General features: G+C 44.8%; 1 protein-coding gene across 1 annotated transcript in view; it reads right to left on the reverse strand.

The window, feature by feature from the left end:
* STK35 (serine/threonine kinase 35) overlaps positions 1–21,207 on the reverse strand; it is a 40,778-nt gene extending 19,571 nt beyond the window's left edge. Inside the window, exons 1-3 of the mRNA XM_084886893.1 lie at positions 20,020–21,207; positions 18,788–19,403; positions 7,090–7,839 (exon numbers count right to left, since the gene is read on the reverse strand). Of these exons, the coding sequence (XP_084743019.1) occupies positions 7,127–7,839; positions 18,788–19,403; positions 20,020–20,319 (1,629 nt within the window). The 5' untranslated portion in view covers positions 20,320–21,207 and the 3' untranslated portion in view covers positions 7,090–7,126. The remainder of the gene's footprint in view (positions 1–7,089; positions 7,840–18,787; positions 19,404–20,019) is intronic.
* Between the last annotated feature and the right edge of the window lie 4,977 nt (positions 21,208–26,184).

Below are 26,184 nucleotides of genomic sequence, written 5' to 3' on the forward strand. Positions count from 1 at the left end.
GCTAGTTCCTAGGGATGGCAGGTCTTTACAGTGAAGGTTGAGCTTTCAAGCCCTCTGATCTTCACTCACAACACCTCCCTTCACACACAGCATCATGAAGTCTAGTGAGAAAGGCAAGGCTGAGACTCCCACTTTCTAGACAGGGGGCTCAAGTGGGCCAGAGGTTCCAGGTCTGCTTGGACAAAAGAATTTGCCATCATTGGCAAATACATGTGCTTCTCCCCCAATGTTCTCTCTACTTTAACTAAAACCCCATTGTTTAATGATCTAATCATCCATTCTAGGGTGAGGGTGGCATTTCCCTCCTCCTACCCTCCCTTTGTTCAAGGCTTCACCAGGGACTAAGTGGACGAGCCTCTGAGGTATAAAAATCAAACTTCTGCTTTTGGCCCCTTCAGCAGTTGCATCTTTCCCACAGAGCTGCCCTTGCTTACACTCTCCTTTATTCTACCTACCGAGTTGTTCACCAGCACAACTGAGCTTTTTCAGAGAAGAGATGACCTCCCGACTGGAAACCTACCAGTGCCAGACACCTCCCACCCACTTTACTCATCTTAAAATGAGCAGGTGCTAGGAGGGCTTTACTCATCTCAGAAAGAGTGGGTACTTGGTGCTCAGTTGTTTGTTGAAGTCAGTCATAAAAACATGAGTTTTAAAGATGATTCAATGAGGTAATATACCATATTGGGTCAAGTCACCCATGGCTTTACGCCTGTGACCTTCTGTGACCTTCGGGAAGTTACTTAAAAAGTTAACGAAATATAATGGGCATAAAGCACTTAGCCCAGAGATGACCAATAATTATCATAATCTCTGGTCATCTTTAGTACCGTCACCTTCCTCCTTAGGAGCCTGACCCCTCATCTGCCACCTCCCCAGGGAGGGCGGTCCTCTGAGGGAAGTGGGCGTGTCTTAGGTGCTCCTGGGGTAGTTCATGGCTGTCCTGAGAGCTGGGCCAGGAAGTCACAGTCAACAGAGAAGGGATCTGGAGACCTATCTAGTCCTGGGCTCCCAATTTCTTACCTAAAACTCCCATTTAAATTTATCCCCCAGTGATTCTGTTTTGAAGTCTTTGCTGTTTAAAACAAAATCTTAAAAAAAAAAAAAAAAAAAAAAACCTGCAAGAAACCACATAAGTTTAAACATTTCTTGTCCATTTTTAGTGTCACTCCTGGTTAACTTGATACCTATAACGTGACACAGTTTGGGGTATAATTCCAGACAAAAGGAAGTACATCTGACTGGCTCCCACAGCTTCAATGTGAGTAAACTTGCTCTGCTTGATCTCAGATGAACTGAAAAGATCATGAATTCCCAAAAGACCATTAGGAACCCAAGTAGAGGTTTGGGGACCTCACATTAAAAGCACCTTAACTCTTGTAATACAGGGGCAAAATCTGAAGCCAGGTCAAGGGGCTAACCTAGGTACCAGCTTGTTAGCCCCAGAACCACATCTTTGAGCCCAGGCCAAGGATAAATATATCACTTACCACTTCAACAAGAAATTGGGCTTGATTTCTTTCTCTGATGGCAGCTGCTTAACATCAGAGAAAGAAATCAGGCCCAATTTCTTATTTAAATGATAGCAGCTACCAAAATCACATGGAGTAAAGAATATGTTGTATGATCCCTCATGTCACACCATCTGATTTCCTTCAGCAGGCTTGAGCTGCCTGCTCCAAATAAACAGCATTCAAAGGCTCTGGCTTCAAAAAGCCCTAGTAACCAAGATTTGTATATCAGACAGCAAACTTGGCCATGAATGCAGACTCCCTCATCCCATAACTTCCCTGGTAACAAGTGGGTGGTGTCACCTGGAACATGAATTTGGCTGCCTCTCACTTTGGGTAAGGCTTGTGGCTGGCTAGTAGAAAACATTATTAAGCATCATCAAAAAATGACAAATAAAAGATATAATCCATCACTGAGCAATCTTTAAAAATATATAATTTTTCTGAAACAAATGATTGAACAGTTGCTGAGTACAGCTTTGCTTAGAAAAAAAAAAAATCTGCCCTAGCCGGTTTGGCTCAGTGGATATCACATTGGACCAAAAGGTCCCGGGTTCGATTCTGGTCAAGGACATGTACCTTGGTTGCAGGTTCCTCCCTGTCCTGGGGCCCTTGTCAGGGCTCCAGCAGGAGACAACCAATTTCTCTCTATCTCTCCCTCCCCTCTTCATTCTCTCTAAAAATCAATGGAAAAATATCCTCAGGTGAGGATTAACAAAAATAAAAATAAGTAAAGGTGATTAAATGTGTGTGTGTATATATACATACACACACACACACACACACACACATATATATATATATATATATATATATATATATATGTATGTATCTCACATTTAATATATATTTGGTAATCATCAGAGGCAAGGCCACTACTCAAGACCACTGCCTTTAAGGAAAAAAAAAGAACACTTACACTTCAAGTCAGAGTGTATATATCTAAAATTCTACCATTTAACATTTCATTTAGGCAGTTTTTATAAGGCACTTTCACAACTTCTTGTGATTCCCAACAACTTCAATAAGATAAGTATGATCCACTCTATTTTATGGGTAATAAAACCCAGAGAGATAAAATAACTTGCCTCAGGTCATAGCCTGTAATGGGACTCAATCTTAAATAATCCACTAGGCAACATACCATTCAGAGAAAACTTTTGTTTCCAACCCAAAGTACATTTCCATTCATTGTTGTAAAACACTAAAATCATGTAACCCTGACTTAAATATTACTCTGAAGTCTACAATCCTAGATTGGTGCGGGTACTGGAGATAAGTATGTCTCCTATATGCAGCTAGAGTCCGAGCCACAACAACAGGTCTAATAGAAAAGCAGGCTAAGAATCAGGACACCCCAACTCAGTGTCTTCATTGGTCTCCAGCTGCCCCTACTTCTCAGCTCCCCTTCCCAGTAAAAGTCCTCAGTAACAGTCATCAGTACCATCATTGATTCTCACAGTGTGGTATGCAGTTTGGGAATCCATGAAACTAATAAACCTTTTCATAACACTCAGACATTATTTGCCTTTTCCCTTCCATTCTCTCTTAAGTGTACAGTAGAGTTTTCTAGAAGTTTAATGATGAGAGACATGATTATAATGCAGAAGCATATATGCGAATCCAGCTGACTATTAAGGAAGATACTAAAGAGATTTGCAAAACTATAAAACAGTGCCTCATTCTGTTTCATGTGAAAAGTTTTTTTTCCATAAATTATACTTATGTCAACATGCAGTCAATCTAACCAATATTTATATTCACTTGAAAGGAACATTTAAATTTGGCTAGTATCACAAATAGCCATAGTTAAAATCTAAAACAAAAGCTCTCTGGAGTCCTCAGTTTCAAGTGTAACAGACCAAAAACTAAGAGACATTGCTCTATTCTCTCACTTGCCTCCAATTATTCTTTCATTCCCTCTCAAACCAATTCTAATTAATGGTTTTCCCCATTACGTGCCACCAAAATTGTTCATGAGCACTAAGGATTTCCCAGTTGTTAAATCCATTGGTCCATCCAGTCCTCATCTCACTCAACTACCAGCATATATGCCATGGCTGATTATTTCTTCCTCCTTCGGTATTTTCTTCACCTGGCTTCCAGGAGACCTTATCCAGGTCTCCAATCCGTGGTTTCTTTTCTCCCCAATCCTAATGTTGGATGGCTCAGAGCTCAGTTGTTCCTTGGAATCTCCTCTATATTCACTGTAGTACCATGGCCATCTCTAAATTTGTATCTCTAATAGGCATTCCAAACTTTCAGATGACTAAAACCTAACTCTCCAGCCAAACCTGTTCCTCCTAATGTCTTCCCAATTTCAGCCGATGATGATGATAACTTTATCCTTCCAATGGCTTCCAAGGCCAAAACCTTGAAGTCATCCTCAATTCCTTTCTTACATTCAATGCAACAAGAAATCCTGTTGGCTAACTTCAAACACTCACCCCAAATCCAATAATCACCTCCCCTGCTCCTCTGTTACCTCTCACTGGGTTATTACAGTAGCCCCCATCCCATCCCCTCACTTGTCAACCCTGTAGCTTATTTTTAGCACAGAAGTCATAGTGACTCTTAAAAGATTAGATAACTGAATACTTACCAATGTGTTTCTATCTTACCCAAGACTAAAAGCCAAACTCCTTACAATGGCCTATAAGGTCTATTCTAATTGACTCCTAATTGTCTCTCTGGGTTTTCTTCCTTCACTCTTCTTCCTTTACTAACTGCCCTTAAGCCTTTAGGCTTGCTGTTTCCTCTGGAATGCTCTTTTGCCAGAATTCCTCATGACTCACTCTCTAAACTCCTAACCTTCACTGCTCTAATGTCACTGTCTCAAGAGATCCACCCTGATCTTTTCTACTTCAAAACACACCTCCAGCCCCGCCTGACCTCCCAGCATTCTGATCTCTCTTATCCTGTTCTACACCCACACCACCCCCAGCACTTAGTACTTTCTAACTTATCACCTACGCTTATCTGTTTCCACAACTGCAAGAATTTGTTTTGTTCACTAATGTATATTCTGTGCCTAAAATCATCCCTGTCAAATAGTTTCCCAATAAATCAATATATGGAATCAGCTTCTCCATCTATAAAGCCTATTGGGAGAAAAAGGTATTTGGACTCAATAGACCTTCCCAATTTTAGCCAGTCAGATAGAGCTCAAGTGATAATTCATTTGAAGCTTTTGGTTAATCCTCACCTGAGGTATTTTCCCCCACTGATTTTAGAGATTGGAAGGGAAAGCGAGGTAAGAAAGAGAAACATCAATGCAAGAGACACATCGATGGTTTGTCTCTGAAACACCCTTGATCCAGGCCATTATCAGGCCTGCAACCAGGTACCTGACCTTGACCGGGAATCAAACCCAGGCCAGCCACCCTTCATTCTGTGGACTAAAGTTCTAGCAACTGGGCCAAACTGGCCAGGGCATAACTGATTTGAAACTTAACATAAGGCTCAGCATCTGGTCACACAGAGCTGGGCCCAGGCCCATAATTCTAAGTGCCCAGCTGGGGCAGGATAGGCTACACTCAAATAGGAACCAAAAGACCTCAAGTATTGTACTGTCTTTATTAGCTGTCAGCCTGGGACACTATGTACCTAACTTTTCTCCTCTCAAGGTCACCTATTTCTCTTTCTTGCAAGTACCACTCCTACTTAGCTACAACAGCACAAATCTCAAGTGTGGATGACCAAATGCAAGCCATGATCTCAATTAGTTGTGACAATCCCATAATCCTAACCCAAGTCCGGGTCCCTCTTCCAATGACAACCTTCTTCCTATTGCAGGGCAAACTTGAATTCTAAGGGGTTTTTTAAAGTGTAAAAGATGAGATGGAAATGGAAAGTGACAGCATGAAATACAATTAAAACACTCTCTAGCCAACCCTTTTGGGGGTTTTAATATAGTATTAGCCCAAATCTAGCTTTAGGGAACATGATTCTCTTCCTCATTGGGCAGGACTAGTCTGGCATCTGGAAGGTACTCACTCATAAACGTTCATGGAATGGAACAATTAAACCAAGTGACTCTAGAAATATTCAGTGAGAGCACTATAGATGTAACCAGCTCAACACAGTATTTACCAAGCCCAACTAGAAATCCGATGATGATGAAAGGAAAGGAGGGTGACTTAAAAACCCACCCAGATGTCAGAGGGCTCTGTGTCTCATGTGCTGAGGCCCCCTCCTTCTGATCAACCACTGGGACTAGCCCCATCTCCATCACCACATTTCAAGGCTTCAGAGAAATGTAAGAGTAGTTTACTTCCAGTTTGCCATATCAATATTAAGAAAAAAGGCAAAAGGAGCGGCATGAGTAAGATATACCTGCCTTTAATTTAGTAGGATATACAGTTGCAAAGGAGAAACAAAATGGTACATATGAAAAATACCTAGCAAATATGGGTCAATGTTCTTCCCACAAGGAGATTTCTAAGGAAAAGAATTCTGACCAGAACACTAGCTAGCATTTGCATATACTACCATTAATCTCCCACATCTATTACTTTCTTCTACTTCCACACCTGGCCAGTTGTCTTGCCAATTCTCTGCCTTGGAGATCAAGGCACTCCTTTATCCTCAGTGGTACCCAATTGCAGATTCAACAACATCCCTTACTAGGGTGATTAAAACTGATCCAATTGGTCTCCACTCACCCAAATTGGTGGAGTCTCTCAAATGTGCTGAGGTCCCTCTGGCTGCAGGTTCTTTGCAGAGGGACTAGGTCTCCTATTTGGAATGGTCCTCCTTGCCCCCAATTTCCTACTCTTGCCTCTGGCCACCATCCCCTGAAAGGTCAGTTTTCCTTAACTCTTCTCCTTCGTTGCAGAGAAAACTATGATAAATATTGAGTACTGTTTCTCTCCCCAACTAAGCTGCAAATTTCCTGAGGATGGGGGCAAATTTCTGGTGTTGCTTACCACTGTTACCCCAGAGCCTAGCACAATACTTGACAAGGGAAAGCTCACAATGAATGTGGGGAATAATTTACCTAAGCAAAGCCTTCCAGGTAAGAATACTTACAGTCTTTATAGTGTATAAAATGGAAAAACCATCTGATATCTAGAGTAGGAAAATGGCTATATTATGGTACATATGATGAAATCCATACTTGCAAAGTATGACCTGGGGAAATGCTCAGATTAGCATGGAATGAAAGAGCAGGAGACAAAACTGTTAACTAACCCCAGCATGGTCAACTCTGTAGAAGTGGATGTGGAAGTAGGAGGGATACAATTAGGGATGGCATTTATCCCCTGAAAAAAATTGCCCGTTACCTTTTTGTACATTTTCTACAGTAAGCCTTTATTAATTAATGAGAAAATGTTTCTAGGAAATGTTAAGAACTCAACTCCAATGCAACTCCACTCGGAAAACGTCTCTAGACATTCCAACTCACACTCAAATAATCCCACTTATCTCCTCATCAAGACTTTGGGGATCTTTGATAACAAGCACTTAGATCTCTTCGATCCTGCATTTCCCAAATCCATAAGGGCCCCGCCCCAGAGCCCGGGGTAAAAAATCCAGTCCAGGAAGACTGCATGCACAACAAAAAGAGTACACTCACCTAGTTTAAAAACAACCAAGGTGCTTTGCCCTGAATTTTAAGCAGCACATGTGACCTGGTCCATTCTGGTTTCAAGTTCAAAGGCATCAGGCCGGTCCTGTGGGTTAGCAGCTAACATATCTTTCAAGAGCTGCTTGATCCCCTCAGACATGGAAGTCCTGCGTTTCTGGGGGATGTGCAACTCCATCTTTGGATTTTCTAGCAGCGCCTCACCAACAGGGACGATCTCAGTCCCCTGTTTGATATAGGTCCCCAGGAGCTCCTTCTTGGTCTCAGAGTCAATGAAAGTGATTCTTTCTATCATTGCCCAGATGATAATGCCCAGGGCAAAGATGTCAGCCTTGGCTGTGTAGTGTCCCTCCCAGACTTCAGGGGCCATGTAGAAGTCTGAGCCGCAGGCTGAGGACAGCCAGTACTTATTCACATTCACATTTTTGTTGTTCTGATTACCCTCTTTGCCTCGGGGGGCTAGCCCAGCACAGACCTTGCTTAGTCCAAAGTCTGCCACCTTGAGGATGGGGGTGCCAGACCTCTCCGTGATAAGGATGTTGTCTGGCTTTAGGTCCCTGTGCACGATGTGGTTTTTGTGCAGGAAGGCAATGGCGCTTGTGAGCTGTAGCATGAAGCTTTTGTTGGTGGCTGGGTCCGGCCTCCGGGACAGGACGTACTGATTCAGGTCTCCACCTTCACAGAACTCCATGACAAACCAGAGATAACAGGGCTCCTCAGCATAACCCAGGATCCTTTCTCCTAAATCAAAGGAAGACCGGAAAGAGCTTGAGTGAGATGGGCATATTCACACCACCTTTAGGCTACAGGAATGCAGTCTATTAAAGTTAAGAGTGACAGTGGTGACAACTGCTCCAATCCAGGAGGACTAGTAAAATTGGCATGAGCCAACTCTACACAGCCAGCCCATCTCTACTCACACAGGATGAGAAGGGACAAAACATGACACAGGCTGCAGGGACTGGCATCAAGCACCTGGATTTGGAGTTAAGGGTGCCTGAGTTGTGACTCTGGTTTACTGCTGACTGCGTGAACAGCCAGGAGGCAATGTAGTTTACCTTTCCATGTTTCTACTTCTGCTTCTTCACCTGTAAATGGCCACATGTAACCACTTACAGAGTGCCTACACTGGCACTTCACATTCAACTTAATGTTTACCACTACCTAAGGAGGTAGAAGGAAACAGCTTCATCCTATAAAATGAAGAACCTGTGGCTCAGAGACTTAGAATTCATACTCAAATCCAGTTGACTGCAAAACCATTCCATTTCTTTATACTGTCTCCAACGAGGCATCATACCACCCATACCTCCCAGGGCTGCTGGTGAGACAAGGCAAAGCATGTGAGAAGATTGTCAAATGTTTGTTACTCCATGCCAAGCAAATGACCTTCCCTCCCTTCTTTATTAACGTATGCTGATTCTTGACAATACATCTAGAACTGCCCTACAATTCTGTTTATTCCAGAGGCACACTCCAACTCATCAGTTTTCTGCTAGCCCACCATGTGCCTATCACAGTGAGTACACAACACTCCCATCTCCAATGAAGCTTGATTTAAAGAAGATTACCACTATTTCAAAGGTGGGTAGGAGTTGCCAGATCTAAAGATATGAGAAGGGACAAGACTTAAGTTATCCCTAAAGGACAGGCTGTACATCAGCAGGGAGAAGAAAGAAGGGAATTCTAGGCTGAGAGATGGAATGGATTAACAGAACAAAAACAAATGAACTAGAGGTATAAATAGGAAGTCTGGTGGAAACAGTGGAGACTGAAGTAGATGTATAGGTGGAGTGTGTTAGCTTTAAACTCCAGCTCTTTTCTTTCCATCTTTCCTTTTGAACCATAAAAGCTGGTGACTGGCATCTCCACACAAATCCTAATATTCTTTTTTTTTAAGTTACTATCTTTTTATTTTTTCCATCATTATTTACTCCCTCTATGTAGTCTTCCACCTCCACCCACGGTGCCCTTATGTGAAGTTATTTGGTAACTACAATACTAGTGCCCCAGAAGTTAAGCCTCAAGTAGACAGATGTCTTACCTAGCTGATGAGGCTGGGACTGCCCAAGGTGGCCACATGGGTCATTCATGACTATGTCAGGGCCTAAGGACAAGTCCTATGATCCCCAGTATGGTATCTCCATTCACTAAAAGCGAGGGTTATACACAGCCTCTCCTGCAAGGTTTCTTTTTACTAGTTATTTACTCTACTTCATTATAAAGAGAAATAGTGATCCAGGATATCCTGCCCCCTTCTAACCCAAATGGCACCCAAAGTACCAGAGCACACAGTTTACCAAAGCCAATGGTTTAGGAGTTCTAGGTTAAGGCAATAAAATTGGCAAGGCAAAACCCTTAGGTTTCTGACCATGATCTGACAGGACTTATTTCCCCTGTAATTATATAATTTGTTTGTTTAATCACTCACAATCAAAGTAATACAGGTAGAACCAGTTTAGGGCAGATGGGTTTCTTTCTTTTTTTAAATCAGTTGTTTCCCATCACATAATCCTCTTTCTAGGTCATCGGCTCTAGTGGGCTGAGGCTCTTTATCTATAAAAGAAAGTGGTGATCTGAATCCTGAATCAAACTAGACTCCAGAATAAAAACTCATAAAGAGGGGCAAGAAATGTCTGCTGGTGGTAGAGCCAGAAAAGAAAACATTTAAAAAACCATCAGATCCCTTCTGCAAAGGCCCCATCAGAAAACAGTGCAACTTTTTCAATGAAACAGTGGGGAAAGAAAGGGTGGGGAGTGATTATTTTATATACAAAGTTGGGAACTATGGCAACTGAAGTAAAAAGAAAACAAGTCTGCAAAACAGACTACAATGTAAGTCCAGGTTTTGAGAATCCAGGGAAAGAAAAAAGTACCCTAAGTGAGTGAATGGGTGGGGCAGATGGGACCCAAGACTGAAGAGACTCGGAAGTGAGCTAAGCTTAGGAGAGGCTTCGTGGTGGTGGTGGGGACTGTTTATTGAGAGGAAAGCACTGGAGAGGAAGAAACATTTTTAGAATCAGACACAGCATCCATGAGCATGACAGAATGGAAAACTGGGGAACGCAACTACTTGTCCTAGAGACAAAAAGTACTTCTTTGCACAGGCTTATTTCACAGGAGAAGCTGAAGATGTTTTTAGGTGGAGTCCCCAGCAGCCCACTAAAAAATAAATAAAAATGAAGAGACTGGTCAGACTTCCAGTCCTTCCCTTCAGGCAGATTGCCTACCTGGGCCTCTCTGTTACCTCACAGCAAGGTGGAGGGGCACTCCATTCATTTATTTCTCTCGAGAAGCAGGCCAAGCTGAAGTAGCAGGAAGAGCACAGACCAGAAGGCAAGGAGTCCCATGGGTTTACTGAGTGGTTTCTTGGTTCAAAGGAAAACATGGAGAGACTGAGGCATGATGGCTAGAACTCTGGGCAAATCCCTGAACCTCTCTGAGCCTCAATCTTGTAATCTACCAAATGGAAACGACACCTGCTCCACATATTACTGTGAGTTTAGTCACAGGCATGAAATACATTTTTCCAAGTGTAAGATACTTTGGGGCAGCACATCCTGCCTACCACTAACATCACCATTCCTACCAGATCTCAGCCTAATCCTAGGAAGCCACTGATTTCAACAATCCTGGTGCTGCCGGCCATGTGTTAGGCAAAAGATGAAACAGATCAGAAAATGAAAGTCCATGATTCCATATCACATTTCACAGGCCTATAGCCAAACCCATAGCTAGACCAGACCACAATTTTTGTTAAGTGATCTCTATTTAAAAAGCATCCTCTCCCTAAATCTGCATGTACTTTATGGGACCAGCTTGAATACCAACCTTACACTTGCTTGATCTCCCAAGTAACTTTCCTTTTCTGAGCAGCCAAGGCCCTAGTCTTAGAATTTACCAAAGTGATTGATTTGGGAGAAGGGAATCTTTTGTGGAATTACCAAACACTTGTTCTGAAATGACACTAATCCCTGGGCCCCAAAATGTCACTGGGGTTCGCCAGTCGGGCTTACAGAGGTCAGGTGATCCATGAGCTTTTAGCACAGGTCCATCTCACAGTGGTCCCAGTGGGTCCCCGAGCCAGCCTGTGGTGATTTCCCCAGTTTCAGGATGTGTAATTGGAATAGCACATGCAGCAACTGGCAGAATCCCCAAACGAAATTTACAATTTTTTTGAACTGATAGAAAGAAAATGAACTTGACTTAAGTTTTATAATTCCCTTGTTTGGTATAATCAGACAGTTCTATAAGATGAATGAGAGTTAAAAATTTAGCTTCCCAGAGGGAAAGAAAATAGCAAGAATGTTATTTGGAGGCTGTAAGGATTCAAGGTAAGTTAACCTTTGAGAGTCCACTGGATTGCAGGCACTGTTTTAAAGGTTCATTATGTAAGCTGTCTCATCTCATTGGACACTGTTTAGAGGTAGTAAGCCTGAGAACATGAAATAGGGTGTCATTCTGCCTGAGGAGCAGGAAAAGGTGGGAGGAGAGGCAGGATGAGAATCATTGCAAGCAGAGTCCCTGAGCTGTGTCTCCCAGGATGAAGAGAGTGAGCAGAGCACAGTGGGGTGTGAGTTTGCAGCGAAGGACCCAAGAAAGCTGGGATAATCAGGAGAGCTGCAGTAGGAGATAGTCACAAATGAGCCTGGAGATGAAGCTGGAGTCAGGTCCCGAGAAATGGTATTTGGCAGACAAAAGGATTAGAAGTTCAACTGGAAGACATGGGAAGTAACTAAAAGTTCTTGATTTTAGAAAAGATACTGCTTATTGAACCTAAGAAATCATTGATTTTAAGACATGCCATTTAAGTAAGATCGACAGGCTGCTGACAACACCATGGTAGGCCATTGACAAAGCTGAGTTCTGACTTCAGAGATGTTAACACGTGAAAGAGCATGTCTGAGAATTGATGAAACAGTTCCCTCTGGAAGTATAAGGAGTTAGAGTTGAAATACTCACCAGGAGGTTTTGAAAGCCAAAGAAGTGATGACTGCCAAGGAAGGGGTGAAAAGGAGATGGGAGAATGAGGTCTTGAAGGTTTTTTGATGGACAGGAAGAATTCAGAGAGGACTCTAGCCAATCCTCTACTTCTTACGCCAAACCCCTACCTACTTAGAAGATAATTACATCTCCTGTCACAGATGAGGAAATTAAGCCTTAAAAGATTAAATAACTTGCCTATGGCTTCATAGCCAGCTAGCCTGTATTCTAATTGTGAGCTCCACTATGCCTCTTAGTGCCAGTAGCACAATTTAACACCTACATGTTTTATTTCCACTTTGACCCAAGCTCCTTGTTAAGTAGACTCTTATGTACAGGATGCTGCCAAGGAGTTTAATGATTATTCATCCAGTCCGATTCAGGTTCATTTTTCAATAAAAAACTAATTATGATTTTAAATATGCTGAGATGCTAGATCAGCATATGTGTCACAGATCTTAAAAATGCTCAATCCATTTGACATAAAAATCCCATTCAAGCAATTTATTCTAATGAAGAGTACCAAAAAGACAAAAAACAAACAAAATCCCCTACCATCAACAGTAACAAAAAAGATACACCAAGCACCAAAAACAACCAGAACTGGTATTCCATACAGCTCAGTAAAAGGGAAGCATTGGAAACAACTATCCACGAGTAATTAACAGCTAATTTTATGATTATCGTTAAATGCTTTAAAAGGCCAGTTATATTTCAACAAGATTTACTTTAAAAACAAATCAAGTTAAAAAAAATATGTAAAATTATAATATTAAAGAAAACGGGTTAGAAAGGACACTAGAAAAATGTAGTTTGAATTTGTTGACTACAGCTATCCCTGTTCTTGATTAGTTAAGAATTACACATTAACATGTTACGGAAGTGGCAGAGCTAAAGACCTCATTCTGAGAAGCTGCCCAAGACAAGGACCCAGTTCAGCATGTCTTCCCAAGGAAAAGATGAGCTTATAGACCAACCTCTCGTCCCAGTCTCAATGACCTTGGGCTGTTACTGTAAGACATTGAGGGTGGGGAGATCCAGTGTCAACACAGCAGGGTGTGTTCAAAATACTTTTTAAGATTAGTCAAATGTCATTGTGCACTAGAGAATGGACCCCGTAGGGTGGCTGCCGGAGAAACCACATTTTACAGAAGCAATTCATGAACCCACAGAATCTGAAAAATCAAGGAGACAGCTAGGTCTGCAGTCAGCACCATCCCCCCTCTTCCACCTCCATGGCCATGTGACCCTGGGCAAATGTCTAAGGCCTATGAATAGGGCATGCAGCTATGTAACTTAAAAGACATCCAGAATTTGAGAATCACTAACTAGGGCTCCTGGCAATAAGGACCCCAAAGGCCATATCATATTGTTGTAAAAATAAACTGATGTTCTATTAGGAAGCTAAGCTCTCCTTGAGTTTTTACATACTATAAAAAGCCCTACCCAATGCAACCCCAATTAACCAAAGCTCTCAAGTAAGTGTTGTTTCTATCTCCTGGGGCTGGGATCTAAAATCCCCAATGCACACAAAAGGAAGGCAGCTGGTTGGTAGCAGGAGAGAAGTCTGTCTGGTTGTCCCAAGACATTCAAGAATAGACCAGAAAGGAGGTAAAGGGTGCCTGGCAGCTGAGACATTTAGAGAAGGCACCGACAGAAATCCGCAGTGCCAGAAATACTAATATATAATTAAAAACAAATAGTAGCCATTGGTTTCTGTGTGAAATATGCTTATGCCCATTTTAACGATCCAGAACAGAACCGCTAAGAACTCAAGCCACCTGTCCCAAGAGTGCAACAACACAGCTGTTAAAACCTCAGTTGTCTCACCTGTGAAGCAGGGATAATCACAGTATTGACTTCAAAGGGTGGTGTTGAGGAATGGATCAGTTAACAGGTGTAAAACCTTTAGAACAGACCTGGCACACTGCAATCAGTAAGTTTTAGCTCTTATTAACAGTGTGAAACTGGGACCAACACCTCCTGACTCCAAGTAAACACTAGTGTTCTACTGTATTCCATTAATTTGCAAGGCCCCTAAATGTTGCCTTTTATCTATGCCACTGTCATAAAGTCACTGTCATGAAAGCCAAAGACCACCATTCAGCTCTCTGCCTTCCCTGGAGGACTTTCTAGACTCTGAGACCCCAAGCACAGGAGAGAATTCAGAGCTGCTTTCTAGAGCATTGGTCCCCAGCCAGTGGTCCATGGACCACTCCTTGAGGTTGGCCACCACTGTTCTAGAGGCCTGGCACTGGTGGCCTGGTACTGAGCCTAAGGTTTCCCCAATCAACAGGCTGGGGGGAGTTTGCAGGCTGACTAACAATCCACTGCTAAGACCCTGGTCTCCCTCCCCTCGCTGTACCCCCCTCCCCCACAGCTTACTAAAGCCTACTCCCTTCCCCGTCTCCCCTTGCCTCTGAACTCCCATAGGGGACCTCTACTGTTTTCTGGGATACCCATCACCAGACCTTCCGCTGGGATCATGTGGGCAGATGTCTTCTGTCCAAAAGAGGAAACTGTGTTGCCTCTACTAATACAGTGCCTGGCTCACAGCTCTCACGGGGCATCAGTGCACAGACAAGGCTGTCTCCCAAGGGCTGCGATTCCCACCCATGTCAAGCCACCTAAAGCAGTGGTCGGCAAACTCATTAGTCCACAGAGCCAAATATCAACAGTACAACGATTGAAATTTCTTTTGAGAGCCAAATTTTTTAAACTTAAATTTCTCCTAACACCACTTCTTCAAAATAGACTCACCCAGGCTGTGGTATTTTGTGGAAGAGCCACACTCAAGGGGCCAAAGAGCCGCATGTGGCTCGCGAGCTACGGTTTGCCGACCATGGACCTAAAGGTATCCCAAGAGCAACAAACATCAAATAACTGGAAAAGCAGAGCTACTGTTTACCAAGTTTGGATAAGCTAGGTTCCTAGCTTTCTAATTTGGTTTATGAGCTTGAGATTTTGTCCTGTATTTTTGTTTGTTTGTTTTATTCTTAGCATCAATGTACACTTTAAGAGAAATTTCCGAGTTTTACACTCAAGGCTGGCCTGCTGTCTTCCAAGTGGCAGTAATCATGAATTTAGCTTTAGGTGCTTTAGCAAAGGAAACAAGGACATAAAAATAAACTGTTGATGCCTTAACTCCTTTTTGTAAAAAGTATTTAAAAGTTAAATAAAGATACCAACTCATTAACCAAATAATTTACAGGATTGCTAATCTGGTGTTTAAAAGCCTGGAGGCTCACCCAAATGTCACCACTAACTCCTTTGGGGCAAGTCCTGTGCTTTTATGGGCTTCAGTTTCCTTCCCTGTGAAACAGAGGCCAGGGGGACACCTAAGACCATGATGGACTCTGCGGGGCTGTTATCTAAGTAATGCTCTGGGTAGGACTTGTTCAGAGAGAAAAGGACAGGCACACAAGTTTATTAAACAAGACTGGAAAACACCAAGAAGTGAATTTAAAAGTTGCCCTCTCCTTTTGGATACTGGATTTATATGGCGAAATAATTTGTTCAGACTACAGAAATGCCTCTGAGCATTCACTGGAGAGCTGATCCTAATGCTAGGGGAAACACTACTCTCTTTGGCTCAACCGTGAAATAAAAGATTCCCCTTCTCTCTTCACTACCTACCCACGTGGTCCTAGGCTCCCTCCTTTCAAGCCCACCTTCTCCAGCAACTTCTGACTTCCTGTTGATGCTTTACAATATATAGGAAGCCCCTGTTAATGAGCCAGCCTGCTTTTTCCTCCTGTGACGTGATTAGAATTGAAGTCTTCTACAGGTCCTCAAACTTCCCAAATTAAGTTCCTCTAGGACAAGTCCAGGCCTTCATTAACCATAGTGAAGGAGGAGACAGTCTGAGAATGAAGTGAAGAGCTTGTAAAATACAGTGAACTAAATAACTAGAGAGATTAAAAGTATAAAGTTCAGGCGTACCTCGTTTATTGTGTGTGTCACTCCCCTCACCGCCCCCCCCTTTGTTTTTTTTTTTAACCAACTGAAGACCTTCCACTAGCAAATAAATGACTGGCCTCATTGTGATGATGTGGAACCACACCTATTGGAGGAGGTATGCCTGGAAGCAGATTTGGTTCAATTGAGACCTTAAGGCAGATTAACCCTTTTTGTTCTGTTTCAAAATTATCCTAAATTGCTGAAGACTGGGAAAAGGTGGCTACAAAGGATTTTCTACTTAAATGACAGCTGAACCAGATTATCTCTAAGATTCCTTCCAGCTCTAACATTCCTGAATATCAGGATGTTGTAAAGTCAGCACCACGCGGCAGAGTAAGACTGCTAAACTTTGGAAGCTGAAGCCAGGAAAAGGGGGTAATCTGAGTATTTGTTTTCCACTTTAAATATTTATAGCAAAAATTGTTCTCCACTTTAATATTAATAGCAAAGGACAAATAAACAAAAAACCCTGGGTGCCTATTTACTGCTTTCTAAATTAACACTTGACATCTAAATTTCAATGTGAGCTTCATTAAGTCGAGGCAATGTTAACTTCAGTGCTCCATCTCCGAGTCAAGAACATTACCTGACCCATGATAGAAGCTCCTATATCAACACTCCAAATGCTGAAAGGAACACATTAGTAAGTGACCTAAAACAACATACTTCATTTCCATAGCTGTTTTAGTTCGCAAAAGAAAATAGCAGTGTTTCTGTCAACTTGGAAATAGGGTATGTTCATAATCAAACGAGCTTGGGAGACTTGAACAAGAACACTGGCAATCTCAAAGGGGATGATGGCAGATGATTCAAAATATAGCCTAAACTTATTGAGGCCATGAAGTCCTCCTCATCAAGAACACTTAGTGACACTCTCAGGCTGCACAGCAGCCCTATGTCATCTTAGGGATGAAGGCATGCTCCCCACAGCTTTGAAACAACTTGTCCCAAGTCCCATGCAATCAGTTCAGACAGCCATGGTAAAAGTGAGTTTAACTCCAAAGCCCACGGCATCAACCACTGTTTACTCTGGAGCTGTGACAAATTCTCCAGGTGGAGAAAGTTTTAATAGTGTACAGCTGACTCTTGAACAAGGGCTTGAACTGTATATGCCGATTTTTTTTCAACTAATACTGTAAACGTTTTCTTCCTTATGATTTTAACATTTTCCCCTTAGTTTACTCTATTGTAAGCATCCTATATAATAAAAGCATAGTATGCAAATTGCCCCCTTGACCTGGGATTTGACCTACCGCACCAGTGTATAGAATACATCAGTAAGGCTTCTGGTTAACCAGAGACTAATGACCAGACCACTCATTTCAGAGAAAGGGGTCTGAGAGTAAAGGGCTTATAAAATATAGGTGAGCTAAAAGAATCTACTGGAAAATCTTTTCAAAATAAATATATTCACTCTGGGGGAAAGGGGTGCTTTTCATAATAGGCTTCACTTCATATAAAGTGAAGCCTATTATGAAAAAGGACCCCTGGTGATATTCATCATGTCCCTCAACCCACAGTCAAACAATGACTTGAAATGGGACAAGGAGTTCTCTTGGGATGAGTTTGTAAGATCTTAAAGTCAGGCAAAAATTTCAAACAAAACGCCCTATCCACACCCACCCCAAATCCTTCCCATTCCTAAAGGTTCATCCTGGGGTATGGAGGGCACCATCGCCAATTTGAAAGGATCTAGGCCTTGAATCAAGGCAAATCTGGATTCACAACACTTGATCTATGAAAAAGCTTGTAAAGAAACCAGCAATAATATAGTGACTTCCCTTATAAACTGATTAACAATCCTTGTTCATGTCTAATCATTAATTTCAACATTTATAGAAAAGGGAGGACTTTTAGAACTATTATCTAAAGTCACTTCTGGAAGACCATTAGGACATAGTTGGTACTCGGATTATACCTCAGACCCTTCTAGCCCATGGCCCTCTCCTCTCTGAACAGGCCCTTGACTTCCGTTAGCACCAGCAAGACATGTGAGCACTGAGAACCCGGGGTGAACTCCCTCCCTAGGAGGGCAAAGCCCCCTGCCTCACGGAGCCCAGTCTTTCCTATAAATAGAACCACTTCCATGCCAGCCTCAGAGGATTAAGAAGTCGTTTAAGATTGTAAAGTAGGCGAGAAAGATGTTAGATATTGTTGTGCGAGAGCTCTGGGCCCACCTGGGGGGTTATTATTCCACTGGCCCCAGAGGACTTGGCCAGGAAACCGACAGCTTGCTTGACTGCCCTGGGACGAAGGAGGGCTGGTGGTCTCACAAGAAAAGGAAGACTAGGAAGCAAGAGCTGGGGGCGTGGAGTTGGGGGAGAGGGCTGTGAGGCTATGTGGAACCAGACAGGGAGGGGAAAAGAGAGGTCCTAGAGAATGAGGGGGGAGGGAGGTTTCTACACTTCTTCCACCAACCCTGAGCCCAACCCTCTCCACTCCCCGCCTGATCTTAAAAGTCCTAGTCCTTTACTAAGAATGGCTCGCACATACCGAGCACTTATTAGGACAATGATTAGAACTTAGCGAGCGCTTGTTATGAAAATACCAGTTAACGTCCGTCCCAGGGACTAACTATTCTAGGTCCACGGCCCAGACGTGGGCCCCCATGGCAGGGCCCGGAGAGGAGGGTGTGTCTGGGTCCAGGGTGACAGCACCTAGTGAGTGGTCCCCGGGTCACTTCTGGCCGAGGCGCCCACAGCAGCGGGTCCGGGCCCCGCCCCGCCCCGCCGGGCCGGGCTCCTACCTTTGAGCGAGGTCTCCACCAGGCGCAGGTAGAGCTGCGAGTTCTTGTTGCCGTGGCTCATGCGCTGGGCCAGGCCGTTGCGCTGCAGGACGCACTCCTCAAACTGCACCACGTTCTGGTGGCGCCGCTTGAGGCTGGTCAGGGCCCAGAACTCGGCCAGCGCCAGCTCCACGTTCTCCGGGGCGTCGCAGCGGATCTTCTTGACCGCCACCCGGGCCCCGCTGCGCCCGGCCACCGCCTCGTACACCACGCCGTAGCTGCCGCGCCCGATCTCGGCCAACAGGCTGTAGCGCGGCTGCGCGGACCCGCCGCCCCCCTCCTCCGGCCGCCGCCGCCGCCGGGCCAGGTAGGCCTCGCCGGGCGTCTCGGCCGCCACCGGATCCATGGCCTGGGCCGCAGCCGCTGGCCTCAGCTTCGCGCCGAGCGCCCGCGGCACTGGGCTTCGCCTTTTCCTCTCGGGGCTTTGTGTACCTCGGCGGGCGCCGTCCGCCGTCCCCGTTTCCATGGCTGCTGCGGACGGCGGGGGGAGCAGCAACGGCGCTGCCCGGGCCCCCCCTGCCTCATCCCTCCTCCGTCCGGCCCCGGGACGCGGAGGAGCGGGTGCTTGGCTTGGGACCTGTGGGCGAAAGAATCGGTTCAACGACCAGGCCGAGGCGGGGAGGGAGGCTGGGAGCGCAGGCCAGAAGGCGCCCCACCTCCTCCTCCTCCTCCTCCTCCCTCCTCCGGCCGCTGCTGCGGCCCCTTTAAGACGGAAGCCGCCGCGGCTGCTGGGACCGGGGAGGGGCGGGGAAAGCGGGAAAGACGAAACCACAGGCCGAGGCGCGGAGGGGAACCGGAGAGGAAAGGAGCACCCCCACCACCTTCCCAGCTAACTTATCGCCTAGGAGTAGGAGAAACAAGTCCTCACAGACTTTACACGCTACTACAATCGCCTTAGAAGCATTTCAGACTGCGGAAATCTTTTTTTCCTGCGCGCCTCCCTGTGGGATCCCCCTTCCCCCCGTTTCCCGCCCAGTGTTCTCCGGCGTGTAAACCGTCCATTGAATTAAGTCCGAGCCGAGCGGCGCACACAGACTCACGTCTCCAGGGCAAGAGGGTGGCGGGCGTCGGCTTAAAAAAACTTCGCCGGCCTGAGTGCGCTAGGCCCGGGGCCCAGCGCCCTTCCCAAGCCCCCGAGGCGGCGGGGACGGCGCCAGCCTTAGCGCTCCCTTTCCCTCCGCACCCGCCCTTACCTGGCCCGAGCCCCTCCACTTCCGCACGGCCGGCTTCCCCCCGGGGGTCTCGGGCTGGGGAGGATGGTCCGCTCCCGACCCGGGCTGCCTTCGGTACCGGGCCACGCGGGAGCCGATGGAGCGCGCTGGGCGTGCGCCGGAGCCGGGCGCTGCCCCGGAGACGACGGCGGCGCGCGGCGGGGAGAGGCCGCGGCTCTGCTGCACGTGCTCGCTCCAGCTGAGCCCTTTACATAACCTCTTCGCGGAAGAAGCCCCTCCTCCGGCGGGCGCCCGGGCCGGCGGGGGCTCCTGGTGGCCCATTCCCCGGAGGCCGGCCGGCCGGCCGAGCTGCGAGCCGAGCGGTGTCTCGCCGGGGTCGACGGAGCAGCCGCAGACGCGGCCCAATCACAGGCGAGCGCCGCCGGCCTCCAAACGTCGGCGCCAAACTCCCGCGACCCGACCCGCCGCGGCCCCCGGGTCCCCCAGCCTCCTCCGCCTCCGCTCTCTTCGCCCGTGCGGAGCGAGGATGGTCTGCACTCTGGGGGCGCGTAATAAATGCTAATTGGTTGACGAGATTATTCGGTTTGATTTTGGATTTATAATAGCTTCTTCCTGGGGACCGCCCGGACTGGGTTGAGATTCACACCGGGCCTCCCAATAATCCCTTTATCTTGGGTAAATCCTTTCTCAGATTGGAGCCTCACTTTCCTTTCCTGCAACATTGGGTAGACTGAGACTTACCTCCAGGGTTGCATGGATTTTTAAATATTGTGTTCACCGCTTTGTACCCCAATGCCTTAGTAAATGCCCCATATTTGTTAACTGAACCTGCAGATACTTAACCAAATTCCTGTAATGTACTAGGCTCCCTCCTCAGTCGCTAAAGAGCAGCGAACCACAGTTTGTACCTTAATTGAGGTCCTGTGCCATGTGAGACAAATCAAGTAGGTCACCTTGGGCAAGTTAATAGCTTTCTTGTGTCTCCATTCCTCATCTGTAAGATAAGAACAGTAGTGGTAGGATTCACTGAGCTTATCCTATTAAAGCACTTAGAACAGGACAGGGCCTTGCACACAAAAAAATTGGTATTATTAAAGACACAGTATAAAAAAATAAAGACACAGTATAGCTTTGGACAAGAAGTGTAATGGAGAAAAAGAATAAGCTAAGGAGTACCTGAGGATTGGGGACAGGCCATTGCAATAGTGTGATCACTTAAAGACTTTTGTATATAAAATTTCAACGTTATGTGTAAATTGCAAGACTAGTAAAGAATTCTCATACTTTTCAACCAGAATAACAAATTGTTATATTTTGCTACGTTCTCACTATCGCATTTCTCTTGTGTATATATGTGTGTAAAACATGAATTTTGTTTTTCTCCTAGAATTTAGGACCTAAATCATTTTAGAGTACGTTTCAGACATCATGTCCTTTTATCACCATATGCTCTGTGTGTATTTCCTGAGAAAAAGGACATTCTCGTGCATAATCTCAGTACAATTATCAAAAGCAGCTATTTTAATAATATGATTCTTTTACTTAATACACCTTCCATATTTAAATTTTGCTAATTGTCCCAATAATGTCCTTTAAGGTATTCCCAAGGATCCAAATGAGGATCACTTATTGCATTTAGTTGTCCTGTCTCTTTACTTTCCTTTAATCTGGAAAGACAATCACTTAGCCCTTCATCTTCCATGACCTTGGCTTTTTAAAGAGTATTGGAGAGTTATTTTGTAGATGTGCCTAACTTTAGAGTTGTCTGACATTCTCTCATGATTAGATTCAGGTTATGCACTTTGTCAGGAATACTGCAGAAAGTTGGGTTCTCAATGTATCACAATGGGAGGCACATGATATTGATTTGTTCGAATGCTGGTGATGTTAACTTTGATCATTTGATTAAGGTGGTGTCTGCCAAGATACTCCACAGAAAAGTTAACTGTTTTTCCCTTTGTAACTATTAAGCATCTTATGGAAAGATATTTTGAGACGGTCCTGTTCTTCACCAGACTTTCAGCATTCATTGATGATTCTTAAGTGGATTTATTATTGTTGTTGCAGAATGGGGATGGAAAGGCCTCTGTATTGGTCTGTTAGGGCTGCCCATAATAAAATCCCAGAGTGGTGGCTTAACAGAAATTTGTTTTCTCAGTTCTGGGGTCTAGCAGTTCAAGGTCAAAGTGTTGGTATTGAACTGCTAGACCTCTACTTGGTTTACAGACGGCCTGCCTTCTGCCCGTGCCTTCACAAAACCTTTTCTGGGATATTTTTTCCTCTAGGACACAAATTATATTGGATTAGAGGCCCAATGAGCTCATTTTAACTTTATCTCCAAATATAATATGTTACATGCTGAGGTAGTGGGGACTTGTGAACTTAACATGCAAAGTTGGGTAGCATTGAAGTTGGGTGAGGGACCCAATTCAATCTATGACAGCCTCCTTGGAATATAACCTCTGAGCTGAGACCTGAAGCCAGCCATGCTAAAACTAGCGGAAAGGCATTTAAGGAAGAGGGGACAAGTACAGAAACCATGTCATAGGAACAAAATTGATGTTAAACTTCAGCCAATTGGTGAGAATGTAAAAATTGTACAATCACTTTGGGAAAAATAATCTGGCAGTTTTTTTTGTTTTTATTTGTTTTTATTCATCTACCTATGACCCAGCAATTCCATAGCTATTTCAATTCCAAGAGAAATGAAAATTTATTTATGTTCACAAAACATCTGCATAAGAATGTTTATAGTGGCTTTTCCCATAAAAATCCCAAATTGGACTCTGATGTTTATCAAGAAATGAACGGAGCCCTAGCTGATTTGGCTCACTGTGGATAGTGTCAGCCTGTAGACTGGAAGTTCCTGAGTTCAATTCTGGTCAAGGGCGTGTACCTAGGTTGCAGGCTTGATCCCTGGTCCTAGTCAGGGCACATGTGGGAGGCAACCAATGCATGTGTCTCTCTCACATCAATGTTTCTCTCTGTCTGGCTCTCCCCCTCCCTCCCACCCTCTCTAAAAATCATTGGGAAAATACCCTATGAAATGCTGTTTGGGGGGGTGGGGGGGGGGGAGAAGGAAGTATTGATACAATAACATGAATGAATCAAAATAATTACACCGAGTAAAAAGAAGCCAGACACAAAAGTGAACATACTGGATGATTCTAATAAAGAATTCTTGAAAATTCAAAACTAGTTTGTAGTGGCATAAAGCACATCAGTAGTTGGGGTGGGAAGAAAGAGGTGGGATACAGAGGTGTAGGAAACTTCAGGGTGATGGATTAGTTATCTTGAAATTCTTGTGTGCTAATAGTTTCAAGGGACACACGCTAAAACACTTCAATACTTTGAAGAAGTGCTGTTTGTGTACATTAATTTTACAGTTCCACCTTAATACTGTAAAGCTATTAAAAATGGAGGGGGAAAAATATATGATTCCGTTATTGTAAAGTCAAGCAACGCTGAGCGATGGTGGCAGGAATTATACCAGTGGTTACCTTTGGGGTGAGAATTGACCACTAAGGGCCACAAGGCAATTTTCTGGGTGACAGCATTTTATTGTGTGCATATTATACTGCAATAAAGTTGATGTAAAAGGTGAACAAACAAAACCCTGCCACCAGGGACACCCATATCTTCACTTAGAGCTTCGAAGGACCAAAGGCTGCCCACTGCTGCAGTCACCGGCCCTGTAGGTTGAGCGGGCCAGTGGAGTCTCTCTTCTGGTTAGTTTGCTGACCTGATTTTAAAAAAAATATATTTTATTGAGTTTAGAGAGGAAGGGAGAGGGAGATAGAAACATCAGTGATGAGAGAGAATCATTGATCAGCTGCCTCTTGCACGTCCCCCACTGGGGATCAAGCTTGCAACCCAGGCATGTGTCCTTGGTTGGAATTGTACCTGGGACCTATCAGTTCACAGACTGATGCTCTATCCATTGAACCAAACCAGCCAGGGCTGACCTGATTTTTAAGGGAGACGGGGTCTTAAGATCTAGGATACACACAAGGTGTGAAATCCTTTTGTATGCTGTGAGAAGGACCGGCTACTTGCAAAAGGGTTGCTGGCTTGAGCACTTTTGTCTTCATTTTTCTGGAGTTCCAGCAGTAACCTATTCTTAGGATGGCTAATAGCCAGCTCTCACTAAAGTTTTTTTTATCTGTCAGGCACAGAAATGAACAAAGAATTCTCATGCCAATCCTGTGATATGGTTACTGTCATCAGCTCCATGTTGCAGAAGAGACTGAGGGAGGAAGTCACACAGCTAGGATTTGAGCTGAGACCCCAGGCTTTTCACGCCACCTGACCCTGCTCAACTCTCCCTGCTAAGCATTTTCAACAAACATGCCTACCTCCGTACCCTGGAGCCTCAGACGTGTCAGATGGCTGGAGCGCCATATTTAGTGACAGAAGAAATGGAGAAGGAAGGGAAGGGCAACAGTGAGGTTTTAGGCCCTTTTAGTAGGCCCCTCCCTGCCTTTGAGGGACTGACAGAAAATAAGGCATAATGGAATTACAAGACTCCAAGTCACCTTAGTTTTACAGAGGACAATAAAGCAGGGAAAGGGCTCGCAGGGTAGGTGCTGTTTTAAAATGGATGGTTTGGGACACCTCTCTAAGGAGGTGACCTTTGAGCAGAGAGACCTGCCTGCAGTAACGGAATCAGCCAGATGCAGATTTACTAGAAGAGCATTCCGAGTCAGAGGAAAGAGACCATGGTGGGCGCTGGGAGGAGCTATGGAAAATGAAAGAGAGAGAGAGAAGAGAGAAGAGAGAAGAGAGAAGAGAGAAGAGAGAAGAGAGAAGGGAGCTGCAGTGGGGGCCTGTCATGAGGCAGGGACCTGAGGACCATGGTGAAGACTTTGGGTTGGTCAAGCATTCTCAGTGTTTCAAGCACGTGGTCAGCGGTGCCGTTGGAGAGAGTTGACACTCAGGTAGGACGTTATGCTAAGGACTGTCCCAGAGTGAGAAGGCAGAATGGTGACCCCTTCCCATCCTTGTACTTCAGGGGGTGAGAACCAGCTTTGGGGGTGGTTCCATGGGAAAGCAGGGGGCCCTGGCCTGGGAAGGGAAGGATGGGTGGAAGGGAAGACTGTGGGAGGATGGAAACTGGGAGGGGGCTGACTGCTCTCATGGGCAGTGAAAGGTTAGCAGGAAGCGAGGAGGGCTGGGGGCTGGAGGTGGCATGGGGTTATGGCAGGTATAGCAGAGGGAGGCAAGGATCAGAGGGGGTTAAGGGAAGAGAAGCTGACACGGGTCTAGGAGGGGGGCTTCAGAGGGCCTTGTGGGTACTGAAGGACAGAAGCTGGAGCTGGCTGCCTTGAGGCCATCTCTGAGAAGAAACGAGCTTGTCATGCTGCCTAGCACCATGCAGCTTACTACTATGTGGGAGAGATGGTTTGTCTGCATTTTATGAATGGCACTATTGAGCCACAAGTGAGTGGAATGGCTGGGATTTGAATCCTGGCAGCCTTAGGGTTTTGTATCCAAGCTCTTAACCATTATACAGAGGCTCGCAAGCTTGAGAGCCCATCAGCATCACCAGATTGCTGGGCCCCATCCCCAGAGCGGCTCACCAGCGAGGCATGGGTAGAGCTCCATAATCCACATTTCTCACAAGGTCCCAGTGATGCTGATGCTGATGTTGCTGGCCCAGGGACCGCACTCGGACAATATTACATTACACTGTCCTTAGAGTGAGCACAAAGCTGAGGTGACTGCAGAGAATTTAGGGAGGAAGTGGAGCTGTTACATAGAAAACTGAGCAAATAAGACACGAGGTGATAATTACAGGCAACGCAATAAAAATATAAGAAAAACAGTCATCATAAACTATAGTGCCCAGCTGGAAATCATATATTGTCATTACAAATGTAAAATCAACACATTGTTTTAACCAAAAATTATGGTGTAATTTTTTGTGGAAACTTGGAGTGTGTGTATGTGTGTAAATAATAAAGAAAAGAAAATAACTTCTTTTTTTTCTTTAGCTGTCGTTAATGGGAAGCTGTAAAATTAGAGTATCTTGAGGTGACACCTGTAATCAGGATTGAAGAAGCAATCACAGATTTAGGAATTGCTTCATGGGATAAGACTCAGGGACAGGATAGGATTTCTGTTATAAGCCTGCAGTGATATTTAACTTGAAGAACAACTAATCTTAAACATCACGTACATTTGTTA

This window comes from Pipistrellus hanaki (assembly GCF_964339955.1).
Source record: "Pipistrellus hanaki genome assembly, chromosome: 6".
Classification (NCBI taxonomy): domain Eukaryota; kingdom Metazoa; phylum Chordata; class Mammalia; order Chiroptera; family Vespertilionidae; genus Pipistrellus; species Pipistrellus hanaki.